Raw genomic sequence first — 14,619 nt, forward strand, 5'->3', positions numbered from 1 at the left:
ATCCATCTGGGAAACCAAGTTGAGATTGAAGCCTAGAACCTGGAAGAAGAGTCTTGCTTTCTTAAAAAAAAATATTTGGGCTCCTTGCCAAGGGGGCTGCTGAGGACATGATCAGGGAGAAAACCAGACCATCCCTCTTAGCAAAGGCACCTACACCATTATTTACAGCCTACTGCACAAGACAGGTGCCCTAGATACATCTTTAGTAGCCAGAACACCTAGCAGTGGCCTTCCAATTAAGGGACCACCCTCTGACCCCACATACTTAGGCAGAGGTCACCGGTGGACAATCATAGTGGGAATTGATGACCCTTGGATCTTCAAGGCCAATTTGTTTTGGTCAGGCAAGTAAGTGACATCTAACCTAGAAACATAGGAAGTACAAGACTGAAAAGACTGTAACTGGTTCCAAAAACTAAAACACATTCACCAGAATGCAACTGGGGCTAAAAGAGTTAAGGACAAGTTGCACAAACTAGGCCTGTATTCCAACGCGTATAGAAGATTAAGGGGGTGATCTAATTGAAGTGTTTAAGATGATTAAAGGAGTTGATAGGATAGATAGAGAGAAACTATTTCCTCTGGTGGGAGTGTCCAGAACAAGGGGGCATAACATTAAAATTAGAGCTGGGCCATTCAGGGGTGATGTCAGGAAGCACTTCTTCACACAAAGGAGAGTGGAAATCTGGAACTCTCTCCCCCAAAAAGCTGTTGAGGCTGGGGGTCAATTGAAAATTTCAAAACTGAGATTGATAGATTTTTGTTAGACAAGGATATTAACGGTTACGGAACCAAGGTGGGTAAATGGAGTTAAGATACAGATCAGCCATGATCCAATTAAATGGTGGAACAGACTCGAGGGGCTGAATGGCCTACTTCTGTTCCTATGTTCCTTACTCCTAATCAAGTCGCTGTCTGAATGATGTTACCAGACCACGACCGTTACATTTTAATGAGGCCCTCACCTGCCTGGGGCAGGCTGGCCGAAATAGGCCCAATATAATGGTGCGGAGCAAGAGGTGAATGTCATGCTGCCCCCATCTAACCCCCTCTCCGTGGTCGTGGGGGGGGGGAGGGAGTCAAAATTAGGGCTTATATTTCAGTCAGAAAAGCTCGATTATACTTGGGGGTGTTATAATTTTAACTGTCTTCAACTGACTCTGTGCTAGAATTCAAATGTGTGCGCAGTGCTGGACTGTGTCCAACTCATTTGGCTCGATGCCAGTACAATTAATAGATTATTCAACTTTCGTTGATTAGAACACTGAATCAATTAATCATGAACGTCCCTCCTGACTCTCGAACAGAAGGGCTGTGTTAACAACTTAGGCGAGGGAATATGTCAGCTTTCTGGGTGGAGTTTTCCCTTGTGTAATTGGGAGAAATAAAAAGAGACAATGGGGTCCTTTTATATCGCCCTCTGCCAGTCGAGAACGGGGCAGTAAAGTGCGACCAAAGTAATGCGACAGTGCTCACTGCCTCATTCCCGCTGATATCCGGGTGCCATTTTGATGGGGGCCTTTGGGATGTGGGTGTCATTGGCAAGGCCAGCATTTATTGCCCATCCCCAGTTGCTCTGTGGTGGGGAAACTGAGTGGCTTGCTAGGGAGCAGTTAAAAGCCAACCATCCTGGTGTGGGACTGGAGTCATTTATAGACTGGACCGGGTAAGGCGGCAGGTTTCTTTTCCTAAAGGACATTAGTGAACCAGTTGGGTTTTACGTCAATCCGACAGCTTCATGGTCACTTTTTTTTTACTGATACCAGCTTTTTATTTCCAGTTTTTTAAAAACTGAATTTGAATAGGTAGGATTTAAACTCACCCACCTCTCTGGGTATTAGTCCAGTAACATAACCACTACACTATTATTAAAGATGGGCATCAAAGATCCTATAGTGCTCCTCTTCTGTTAAAGAAGGGCCATTTCCCCACCATTCCACCAACACTTCCCAAAATGGATCCCATCGTTCATTGTGGGATCTAGCTGTGTGCAAAATGGCTGCCACATTTTTCTGTATAACAGCAGCAGCAACTGCAGTCAAAGTAATTAGTTGTGAAGTGTGTTAAGACATAATGAGTCATTCTATAAATGCAAATCCTTTTATGAATATTAATAATTTTGATACTGATATTAATTTTGACTGTAATTACAGAAGCCGCCCAGCACCATTCATAACACATTACCTCTTAGGTTAAGATTATTTTTATTACTTAATCAACTGGGATGTTTCCCAGCGATTGAAGCTCTCCCAACAGGTAAAAGATTCCATGAAGGTGACTGGTTCTGAAGGATGAACTGAGAAATGTTCCAACCGTGTCAGTTTTATCTACAGTAATGTTCTCTTAAAGGGAAGTTATACAGTATTGCTGAAATAAAATATAAATTACAACTTTCTTCATAGTAATACAAAAAAACACTATGAGAGGAAAATATATACACAAAACTAATTCAGAACAGGGTGTCAAAAAGACATTCTCCATCAAATATATTGAAACGAAATCCCATACTGAGACTGTACCTAATCATAAAGGAAAATAGTAAAAGATTGTCATAGAATCATACAGCACAGAAGGAGGCCACAGCCCTGTTCTTTCCCCATGACAACGCAAAATTTTCTGCTTTCAGGCAGTGCATTCCAGATCATAACAACTCGCTGCGTGAAAAAATTTTCCTCATCTCTCCTCTGGTTATTTTGCCAATTACCTTAAATTTGTGTCCTCTGGTTACTGACCCTTGTGCCAGCAGAGACAGTTTCTCCTTCTCTACTCTATCAAAGCACCTTCATGATTTTGAACACCTCTATAAAATCTCCACTTAACCTTCTCTGCTCTGAGGAGAACAATCCCAGCTGCTCCAGTCTCTCCACATAGCTGAAGTCCCTCATCCCCAGTACCATTCTAGTAAATCTCCTCTGCACCCTCTCTAAAGCTTTGACATCCCTCTAATCGGCCGTAACCTTTGTTTAACTTTATAAACACATAAAGGTAAAGAAAGTATAGGGCTGATTAGAGATGGAAAAGCAAGTCTTCTCATGGAAAATGAAGGGATGGAGGGGATAGTAAAGGACCACTTTGCCTTGGTACTCACAGAAAAGAATAGTAGCGAGAATGAAAGGGCACAAGAGGAGGAGGTGGAGCAATTAGATAAGATAACAATCGATAAGGAAAAAGTACAGAAAAGAACTGGTGGAACTCAAGGTGGTAAAGACACCAGGCTCTGACGGTGTGCATCTAGGGTGGCCAACTCTAATTGGACGTATTCCTGGGGATTTCATCACATGACCTCCAACCGCCCCGCCCACCCACGCTCTCGCTATTGGTCACCCGACAGGTCCTCCTCGCGGAGCACCGCCTTCCCACACCGATTAGGACTCTTTGCTACGCGATTGGGTGATTCTTGACTCTCAATCAAACAGCCTGTCACCCCTTTCCGAACATTTTTATGACTTAAAAAAAAGTGTTCAAAGGAAATGAAGAAAACACAACAATTTTTAAGAACTCCCCAATGATTTTTCTCCTGGTGTTTTTGCTCACAGCGGTGTCCTGGAGATTAATCTTCAATCCCTGGAGACTCTAGGATAATCCTGGAGGGTTGGTGACCCTAATGTGAATCTCAGAATAATGAGGAGATAGGGTATAACAGGTGCATCACTGCAAGAACTAGCCCAGATAAAATTCTTAACGTAGAACAACCGTCCTTGCTTTATATTTTCATATATATATATATAAGCTACATCATTAAATAAATTTAAAACAGAAATAGACAGTTTCCTAGAAGTAAAGGAAACTAGGGGTTACGGGGAGCGGGCAGGAAATTGGACATGAATTTAGATTTGAGGTTAGGATCAGATCGGCCATGATCTTATTAAATGGCGGAGCAGGCTCGAGGGGCCGATTGGCCTACTCCTGCTCCTATTTCTTATGCTCTTATGTAAGTCACACCTTTCTGGCAGGACTGAATGTTTCATTGACAGCCTTGACGTGCCCTAGCTCACTGTATGAAACCATAAGAAGGAACGCCCACCTGTCCTTTCCCGTTTCCAGTTTGAAGATCTTGTCACAGTAGTTCATGCGCTCCTCGGTGGTCACGTAGATCTTGGCCTGCGGGTAGTTCCTCGCGATCTGCCGCAGCTCGTTGTAGGTGGCCCCTTTCCCGTCCCGCCGCATGTTCCGATAGGGGCCCCAGACCACGTAGACGGTGCCGTTGGACTCCCCGAAGTAGTGCCACTGCCTTTGCTGGAGGAGCGGGACGCTGGTGTGGGACACCACCCTGACGCTGGTCCGGGTGCCCACGTCCGTCTCGAATCCCTTCGTGGGCGCGTTGTTCATTCTCCACACGCAGGCCGACTGGTCGATCGCCCTGCCCGCCTGCTGGCCGAGCATCTGGCCGGAGCTGGACACCACGCTGCAAAAGTCGCAGTACAGGCGGAGAGGCTGCGGGAACAGAGAAGATTGCAGACAGGTCAGACTTCCGTACAAGGATTAAAAGTAAATAGGCATGCTTAGGGCCTTTAACGTAGTAAAACGTCCCAAGGCGCTTCACAGGAGCGATTCTCAGACAAATATTTCACACCGAGCCACATAAGGGGACATTAGAAATAGGAACAGAAAATGTTGAAAATACTCAGCAAGTCTCAATACTCATTGTCTAAGGGACAGGAAACAGAGAGTAGTGGTGAATGGTTATTTCTCGGACTAGAGGGAGGTGTACAGTGGTGTAGCCCAGGGGTCGGTACTAGGACCACTGCTTTTCTTGATATATATTAATGACTTGGACTTGGGTGTACAGGGCACAATTTCCAAATTTGCAGATGACACAAAACTTGGAAGGGTAGTAAACAGTGAGGAGAATAGTAACGGACTTCAAGAGGATATAGACAGGCATGGGCGGACACATGGCAGATGAAATTTAATGCAGAAAAATGCAAAGTGATACATTTCGGTTGGAAGAACGAGGCGAGGCAATATAAACTAGAGGGCACAACTCTAAAAGGGGTACAGGAACAGAGAGATCTGGGGGTTTATGTGCACAAATCATTGAAGGTGGCAGGGCAGGTGGAGAAAGCGGTTAAAAAAGCATACGGGATCCTGGGCTTTATAAATAGAGGCATGGAGTTCAAAAGTATGGAACTCACGATGAACCTTTATAAAACACTAGTTCGGCCACAACTGGAGTATTGTGTCCAGTTCTGAGCACCGTACTTTAGGAAAGATGTGAAGGCCTTAGAAAGGGTGCAGAAGAGATTTACTAGAATGATTCCAGGGATGAGAGACTTTAGTTACGTGGATAGACTGGAGAAGCCAGGGTTGTTCTCCTTGGAACAGAGAAGGTTGAGAGGAGATTTGATAGAGGTATTCAAAATCATGAAGGGTCTAGACAGAGTAGAAATAGAGAGGAACAGTTCCCATTGGCAGAAGGGTCAAGATCCAGAGGACATAGATTTAAGGTGATTGGCAAAAGAACCAAAGGTGACATGAGGAAAAACTTTTTTACACAGCGAGTGATTATGATCTTGAATGCACTGCCCGAGGGAGTGGTGGAGGCAGATTCAATCATGGCCTTCAAAAGGGAACTGGATAAGTACTTGAAAGGAAAAAATTTGCAGGGCTACGGGGATAGGGCGGGGCAGTGGGACTAGCTGAATTGCTCTTGCATAGAGCCAGCACGGACTCGATGGGCCGAATGATGGCCTCCTTTCGTGCTGTAACCTTTCTATGTTTCTATGATTCTATGATTGTAAGTCAGGCAGCATCTGCAGAGAAAGAAACAGAGTTAACATTTCAGGTTGATGACCTTTCGTCAGAACTGGAAGAAGTTGAAGATTAAACAGTTTTTAGCAAGTACAGAGCCAGGGAAAGGGGGAAGGGGGAGGGAAGAACAAAAGGGAAGGTCTGTCATAGGGTGGAGGGCAGGAGTGATTAAATGACAAAAGGGATGATGGTGCAAGGCAAGGAGGGTGGTAATGGGACAAGTAAAGAAACAAAAGATGGATCTAGAGGAACTGTAAACGGCAACAGCAGAACCATTACCAGCACCTGCTGTCCAAAAATATGGGAGCAGTGGTTATGATTTGAGGTTATTGAAATCAATGTTGAATGCAGAAGGATTAAAAGAAAATAGGCATGCTTAAGGCCTTTAACTTAGTAAAACATCCCAAGGCGCTTCACAGGAGTGTTTCTCAGACAAAGATTTCACACCGAGCCACATAGGAGACATTATAAATAGAAACAGATGCTGCCTGACTCACTGAGTATTTCCAGCATTTTCTGTTTTTACTTCAAATTTCTAGCATCTGCAGTATTTTGCTTTTGATTAAGGAGACTTTAGGACAGGCGACCAAAAGCTTGGCCAAAGAGGTAGGTTTTAAGGAGCATCTTAAAGGAGGAGAGAGGTAGAGAGACGGAGAGGTTTAGGGAGGGAATTCCAGAGCTTGGGGCCTAGGCAGCTGAAGGCACGGACGCCAATGTTGGGGGTGAGGAAATCAGGGATGCCAGAATTGGGGGAACACAGAGATCTCGGAGGGTTGTCGGGCTGGAGGAGGTTACTGAGTTGGGGAGGGCGGAGGTCATGGAGGGATTTGAACACAAGGATGATAATTTTAAATTCCCACACCTCAGTAAATTACCGGGGCGCAGGCTCGGTTTCCTGAGATAAACATAAGAAATAGGAGCAGGAGTAGGCCAATCGGCCCTTCGAGCCTGCTCCGCCATTTAATAAGATCATGGCTGATCTGATCCTAACCTCAAATCTAAATTCATGTCCAATTTCCTGCCCACTCCCTGTGAGCTCCGCACTGTGCAACGACCCCTAACACGGAGTCCCAGCATGCAAAGCTCTGTGCCTGAAGCTATGCATAAAGATTTACCCCTAAAAAGGGTCAAAAATTTACAGTGCATTAGAATAAACATTCGTATAGAAGATTGAGGGGTGATCTGATTGAGTTTTAAGATGATTAAATGATTTAATAGGGTAGATAGAGAGAAACTCTTTCCTCTGGTGGGGGAGTCCAGAACAAGGGGGCATAACTTTAAAATTAGAGCTAGGCCGTGCAGGGGTGATGTCAGGAAACACTTCTTCACACAAAGGGGAGTGGAAATCTGGAACTCTCTCCCCCCAAAAAGCTGTTGAGGCTGGGAGTCAATTGAAAATTTCAAAACTGAGATTGATAGATTTTTGTTAGGTAAGGGGATTAAAGGGGGGTAAATGGAGTTAAACTACAGATCAGCCATGATGTAATTGAATGGTGGAGCAGGCTCGAGGGGCTGAATGGCCTACTCCTATTCCTAATGTTCCTATACTTTTTAATTATTTCTGTCCTTTTGTTGATTTAGAAAAAAATCGTTTTGACGATTGAGCAGATGCAGTGAATGCGAGAGAGAGAGCTGAATTAATCTCATTAACCTCAATTGATCCAGTGTTTCTGTCCTTCCAACTGTGTGTTAATCCATCTTATTCATGCGGTCAAACTACTCCGGCGATGAAGTCATCAGAATTTATGATTCAAAGAAATAACAAAATAAAAGCTCAATGGAATAGGATGAAAAACAGCCAGTCAGGGCCAAGGGGAATTGGAAAGGCCTGGGCCGGATTCATTCAACTGCAGGTCCATGTTGTACCTGGCTTTCAACTACCACAGTCAAGCACAGTTGCCCTTTGCTTTAATAAGTGCCAAAACTTCAGCACTGAAGTTTTTGACTCCTAGTGCAGAAGGCCTGGGTTCAATCCCCAGTCTCGACCGACATTAAACCAGGGCTCCCTGCGTAGGCAAGTGTTAATGGTTCCTGGATCTCTTTAAAGCCTCTTGCAACAACTCAGTGGCCCTGCCACTCCCCTCCCCGGAGGAGGGAGCTTGGAAGGGAAGCTTACCTAAGCACTGTTTCAAGCTTTTCACCATTTAGAAAGTACTCTGATCTATCCCTTTTAGGTCCAAAGTGGATGACCTCGCACTTGCCTACATTGAAATCCATTTGTCACAGTTTTGCCCATTCACTTAATTTATTAATATCTCTCTATAATTTTATGCTTCCATCTACACTGCTTACAATGCTGCCTATCTTTGTGTCATCGGCAAACTTGGATAAATGGTTCTCAATCCCATCATCTAAGTCGTTAATAAATACAGTGAATAGTTGAGGCCCCGACACAGATCCCTGTTAGACACCACTAGTCATGTCCTGCCAATTTGAGAACCTGCCCATTATCTCTACTCTCTGTCTTCTGCCGCTCAGCCAATTTCCTAACCAGGTCAATAATTTGCCCTCAATTTCATGAGCTTGAGCTTTAGCTAACAGTCTCTTATGAGGGACTTTATTGAATGCCTTCTGGAAGTCCATAGAAACAACATCCATAGACATTCCCCTGTCCACTACTTTAGTCACCTCTTCAAAAAATTCAATCAGGTTCGTCAGACATGACCTACCCTTTACAAACCCATGCTGACTCTCTCTGATCAAGGTGTTCAGTCACTCTATCCTTAATTATAGACTCTAGAAATTTCCCAACAACAGATATTAGGCTAACTGGTCTATAATTTCCTGTTTTCCCTCTCTCACCTTTCTTAAATAATGCCGGGACATGTACAATTTTCCAATCTAAAGGGATGGTTCCTGAATCTAGAGAACTTTGAAAGATTATAGTTAGGGCATCTGCAATGTTCTCACCTACTTCCTTTAAAACCCTGGGGTGGAAACCATCTGGTCCTGGGGATTTATCACTCTTTAGTGCCATTATTTTCTTCATTACTGTTAATTTACTTACTTTAATTATGGTGAACCCCCGTCCCTGATTCAAAATGAGTTTCCTTGGGGCTTCCGGCTTACTATCCTCTTCCTCTACTGTAAATACTGATGCAAAGAAATTATTTAACAGGAACCATCCCTTTAGATTGGAAAATTGTACATGTCCCGGCATTATTTAAGAAAGGTGAGAGAGGGAAAACAGGAAATTATAGACCAGTTAGCCTAATATCTGTTGTTGGGAAATTTCCTTATTTTCATTTACAATATCATCATTATCAGTTTTTAAGGGGCCCACATTGCTCTTGACCACCCTTTTTCTCCTAATTGTAAAAAGTTTTTGTGTTGATTTTGATATCCATTGCAAGTTTCTTTTCATTATCCCTTTTTGTAGCTCTTACTATCTATTTTGTCACCCTTTGTTGTCCTTTGTATCTCTCCCAATCACCAGGATCTGTGCTATTTTTTGCATTTTTGTATGATTTTGCTTTTAGTTTTATGTTGTCCCTTACCTCTTGTCGTCCATTTTTTTGGCAAGTAGAGCTCTTGCCCCTTCCGTGTATAAACTGGTTCCGTATCACGTTAAATTTATTTTTGAATACCTTCTACTGACCTTCTGACATTTCATCCATTAACAGATTTGCCCAGTTTACTGTGGACAGTCTCTGTCTCATCCTGTTGAAGTCGGCCTTGCCTAAATTTAGAATCTTAGTAGCTGATTCGGGTTTCTCCCTTTCAAACACAACTCGATCATATTATGATCGCTATTAGATAAATGTTCACGTTAGCTGTTAACTAAATCTGGCTCATTACTCATTATGAAATATAATATGGCCTGCCCTTTGTTGGTTCTAGGACATATTGTTGCAGAAAGCTGTCCTGAACACACTCAAGAAATTCGCTACCTTTTCGACATGAGCTCGTCTGCTTATCCCAATCTATATGAAAGTTCTAAGGATAATCCTCATTCTGTGCTTCCTTGTTATCAGTTCACTGAACAATGGGAAATATTCTTTCAACATTTACCCTCTCAAATTCATTTTGAAAATCTCTGTCAGGAGAGAAGTGGATAAATACTTGAAAAAGAAAAAAATTAAAAGGGTTTGGGGAAAGGGCAGGGGTGTGGGATTAGATGGGTAACTCTTCCAGAGAGACAGCACAGGCACAATGGGCTGAATGGCCTCCTTCTATGCTGTAAAACTCTACAGCCCCAGCCCCCCTCCCCCCCGCCTCCACCTTAAGTTCTCTATACCAGTAAAGAGAACGCCAATCTTTCACATCTTTCTTCTTAACTACAATGTTTCTCATCAGAAGGGGAGAAGAGCAAATGAAATGTCGAGAGACACAGGCGAGATTAGTGAGAGGAGGAGCTGACAGTTAGTACTGATCTCTGTCTACATGAGAGGGCAGCGCTTCCTGATTCAACACCAGGCCCCGGTGAGATGACACAAGCTCCCTCAACAGAACACCAGATGTTCAGGGCTTTATTTACGACACGCAAATTTGCAACGTTCTAAAGAAAACTGTAAAGTGATATTTAAAGTGTGATATTGAGCAAATTGCGTCATGGTGAACGTTGTGTGACCTGTGAGTTGACACATTGTTGGATGTATACCTCAGTAGAAATGAGAGTTAACACAACGTATAGGAGGTATGGGGAAAGAGCGGGGGGGGGGGGGGGGAATGGGACTGATTGGATAGCTCTTTCAAAGAGCCGGCACAGGCACGATGGGCCGAATGGCCTCCTTCAGTGCTGTAAGATTCTAAAAGAAAGAACTTGCATTTATATAGTACCTTTCACGACCTCAGGACGTCCCAAAGCGCTTTCCAGCCAACGAAGTACTTTTACTGTTGTAATGTAACAGCTAATTTGAGCACAGCAATGAGATAATGATCAGCTAATCTGTTTTAGATATTGGTCGAAGGATAAATATTGGTCAGGACACCAGGAAGAGCTCTGCTGCTTTTCTTTGAATTGTACTAGTAGAATCTTTTATGTCCACCTGAGAGGGCAAGCAGGCCTTGGTTTAAAGTCTCATCTGAAAGATGGCACCTTTCACAGTGCAGCATTCCCTCAGTACTGCACTGGGGTGTTAGTATAGGTTATGTGCTTGAGTCTCTGGAGTGGGCCTTGAGCTCAAGACCTTCTGACTCAGAGACAAGAGTGCTACCAACTGAGCCACAGCTGACAGCTGTCCTTTGTTGAATGTTATATGAATGTGATAAGTGCTTGTCCACGAATATAGCAGGGAGACGTTATATCACAGTTGGTTTTGGTCCGAGTGGGATAGTGTTAAAACATCAAAGTTCTTCTATGGCCTCTATCTACTATTCATTACAGTTTTGCTAGAGTGTGTGCACAGAATGCTGATTCAACACTTTGCTCTCCCTCCTTAGATTTCAATTCATGGATTTCATTTATCTTTCCACTATGTACAATCACTAACCTTAACCAGACCTGTCAACACTTATTTATTTGGAGTGAAACTGATTCATTTTAGTTTTAATCTCAAAATGTTCATCATCATCTATTGAAGAAAAGTTTGGTGAAAAACGTTTCACCTAATTATTCAATAAGTTAGTTGGCGTTTTAAGTTAGATGAGTAGTTTCTTAAGTCTTGGATTACGCCTCTCAATATAAACGCTCACCCTTGAGGGTAATGGAACTGTCCGCTTTTGTAATAATTGGAATGCAACCGATTTAATTAAATCGCTTTGGTGGGGAATAAAGGTTGTTTCTAACCACACTCGGCTAAGTTTTGTGCCTACCTGAGGTAGAGAGAATGACCATAGACGATGGAAGGTTGTTGTCATAGCTTCACACTCTTCCCCCTTGAAGAACAATGTGAAGTAGTGGAAGGATTCACAGGCTGATAGGCCGCGACATGGACACTTCTTCCATGGCTCTAATCATCTTTATACCAGCTGATAGGGTGGTTAGTCCTATACGGCCAGAAGGTTTTATGTGCTCCCACAACCTGTACAATGGAGGTGGGGGGTGGGGGGGTGCTACCCACTGGACACCAGCATCCTGTTGGACATTAACCCAGAATTTAGAGCCAGAGCTCTGGTCTTCACTTGCCAGGCCTGTCTGGAGCAGGGTTTGAACCCTATCACCTTTTGACTCAGAGGAAGGAACAGCTATCACTAAGCCAGAGGCTCACTCCAGGCAGAAGGCGATAAATGCAAAAGCACAACACAAAGTCCATTTGAACTGGCCAGATTCGTAATGCCCAATCCCCTTACACGCACACATGCACAAACGCACACATGCGCATGCACACTCACACGTGCACTATAGAGCTCATTCCTGTCCCGGAGCATTTAGCCCACGACCAGGCAGTCAATCAATTCTGCAGCTGCCGCTAGCAGACTGTTAGCACAACATCGAAAATTCAGATTAAAACTGGTTTTGGTTCTAAATCAATCAAATCTGATTTTGCAAGGAGTTTCATTAAAGTCTTTCAAAGTTGAGCAGAATTATTTGGTTTCTCAACAGATGGAAAATGAGAGGAAGAGCAGATGGCTGATCTGAACACTCCAGTGCATCATATGAAGTTAAAACAACTTCTCATTACTGAAGGTCGCACCATGCAATGTACCATGTATGAAGATTCAGACATAAAGCAACTATCAGGAAGTCAGCACTGTATTAACTGAGCTTGAAATAAAAGCGTCCTGATGGTCAATGGAGCTTTATCACAGTAGCATATTCTATGGGTGCATGGAGAGTTAAGAGCCAGCTTGGTGCAGTTGGTCGCCCTCTTGCCTCTGAGTCGGAGGGTTGTGGGTTTAAGTCCCACTCTGGTGACTTAAGCACAAAGTCTATGCTGCAACTTCAGTGTGGTACCGAGGGAGTGCTGCACTGTCGAAAGTGCCGTCTTTCAAGTGAGATGTTAAACCCTGTTTTCGTGTTCAGGTAGACATGAAGGATCTCATGGCATGATTCAAAGAAGAGCAGGAAGTTCTCCCCGGTGTCCTGGCCAACATTCCTCCCTCAACCAAACCCACCAAAGACGGTTTATCTGCTCATTCATTCATTTGCTGTTTGTGGGACCTGGCTGCCTGCAAATTGGCTGTTGCGTTTGCCTCTATAATAACAGTGATTACACTTGAAAAGTACTTCACTGACTGCGAAGCCCTCTGGGACATCCTGGGAACTTGAAAGGTACTACATAGAAACAGCGATAGGCCATTCAGCCCCTCGAGCCTGTTCCGCCATTCAATTAGACCATCTGTAGCTCAATTCCATTTTCCCGTCTTTACTCTATATCCCTTGGTACCCTTACCTAATGAAAATCTGTTGATATCAATCTTGATAGTTCCAATTGACCCAGCATCCACAGCCTTTTTAGGGAAGAGAGTTGCAGATTTCCACTATCCTTTGTGTGAAAAAAGTGCTTCCTGATTTCACTCCTGAATGGCCTGGCTCTAATTTTAGAACTGTGCCCTCTTGTTCTGGATTCCCCCCATCTGAGAAAATGGTTTCTCCATATCTACTCTATCAAATCCTTTTATCATGTTGTATAAATGCAAATACCTTTTCTTCCCTTTCTGTGAATAATCGGAAACGGAAAGTGCTGGAAACACACCGGAGGTCCACCAGCATCGGTTGCTGTTTCACGCAGGGCTCTTTGTCAGAATTGAAGTTCCATCCTATCTTTCCCTGGCTGACCAGAGAAATTTGACAGCAATAAATAGCAAATTTCCTGGGGTATGCTCTAAACTCCTGGTAAATTACAGTTTGAAATTGTATATTACGGTGAGTTTCTTTTTCCATCCCCACTCGGAGTAAATACATGAAATTCTTTTCCCTCGGCGGAAATGAACTATTCCAACCCCAGCGTGTGACATGCCATATATCATTCCATTTACCCTCAGCTCTTCCACAATCGCTCATGTGTGAGCTGCAATATATTGATGTTTAATGGGAATCCTGATGGAAGTAAACTTAACAGAGCAATGCATCTTCTAGTAGTTTCAGAAAAGTTTAGTTCCTGTGTCCAAAAGTGATGAATGACAAACCAAACTATAGACCCAACGCTATCCAATCTGGGACATTTATTTGGGGAGGGAGGGGTTCACTCGTTAATATCTGGCCCAATTTTGAATATTTCTATCACTTAAAAAAGATTATGAAAAATGCAAAATGCTATATTTATATAACGCCTTATCACATCTCTTAGTGCTTCACATACAATGAATTACTTCTGAGTCCACCAATTGTTCTGATGTGGGCAAATGTTGCAGCCATTTTGAACACAGAGTTTTAAAAAAAAATTCTCGGGATGTGGGCATCACTGGCAAGGACGTCATTCATTACCCATCTCTAGTTGCCCTGAGAAGGTAATGGAATGGCTTGCTAGGGCTGTTAAGAGTCAACCACATTAGTGTATGACTGGAGTCCCATGTAGGTCAGACCAGGTAAGGACATTAATGGGTTTTTAATGACAATATGACAGCTTCATGGTCCCTTTTATGGATACCAGCTTTATTTTATTCCCAGAATTTTTTTTTAAACTGAGTTCAGATCCTAAAACTGCCATGGTGGGATTTGAACTCACATTCTCTGGATTATTACATCGACTAACATAACCACTACACTATCCACAATCGGTGGTGGCATTGGTTGAAGGAATATTGGCCACGAATATTGGCCAGGACTCCAAGAGAACTCCCTACTCCGCTTTGAATTGTGCCATGAGATAGTTAACATTCACCAGAATAACAACAACTTGCATTTATATGGTCCCTTTAACGTAGTAAGACGTCCCAAGGTGCTTCATAGTTACGTTATCAGACAAAAGTTAACACTGAGCCACATAAGGAGACATTAGGACAGGTGACCAAAAGCTTGGTCAAACAGGTAGGTTGTAAGGAACG

At 43.3% G+C, this 14,619-nt stretch overlaps 1 protein-coding gene across 3 annotated transcripts in view; it reads right to left on the bottom strand.

The window, feature by feature from the left end:
• st6galnac3 (ST6 (alpha-N-acetyl-neuraminyl-2,3-beta-galactosyl-1,3)-N-acetylgalactosaminide alpha-2,6-sialyltransferase 3) overlaps positions 1 to 14,619 on the bottom strand; it is a 147,145-nt gene that overhangs the window by 60,081 nt on the left and 72,445 nt on the right. For 2 of the 3 annotated variants that reach the window (XM_067989869.1, XM_067989870.1), the window contains exon 3: positions 4,025 to 4,434. In XM_067989869.1, coding sequence (XP_067845970.1) covers positions 4,025 to 4,434 — 410 coding nt within the window. Of the gene's footprint in view, positions 1 to 2,225; positions 2,368 to 4,024; positions 4,435 to 14,619 lie in introns of those variants that run through there. The other variant, XM_067989871.1, reaches the window with a different exon arrangement.

Source organism: Heptranchias perlo, chromosome 9 (genome assembly GCF_035084215.1).
Source record: "Heptranchias perlo isolate sHepPer1 chromosome 9, sHepPer1.hap1, whole genome shotgun sequence".
NCBI classification, from domain to species: Eukaryota; Metazoa; Chordata; class Chondrichthyes; order Hexanchiformes; family Hexanchidae; genus Heptranchias; species Heptranchias perlo.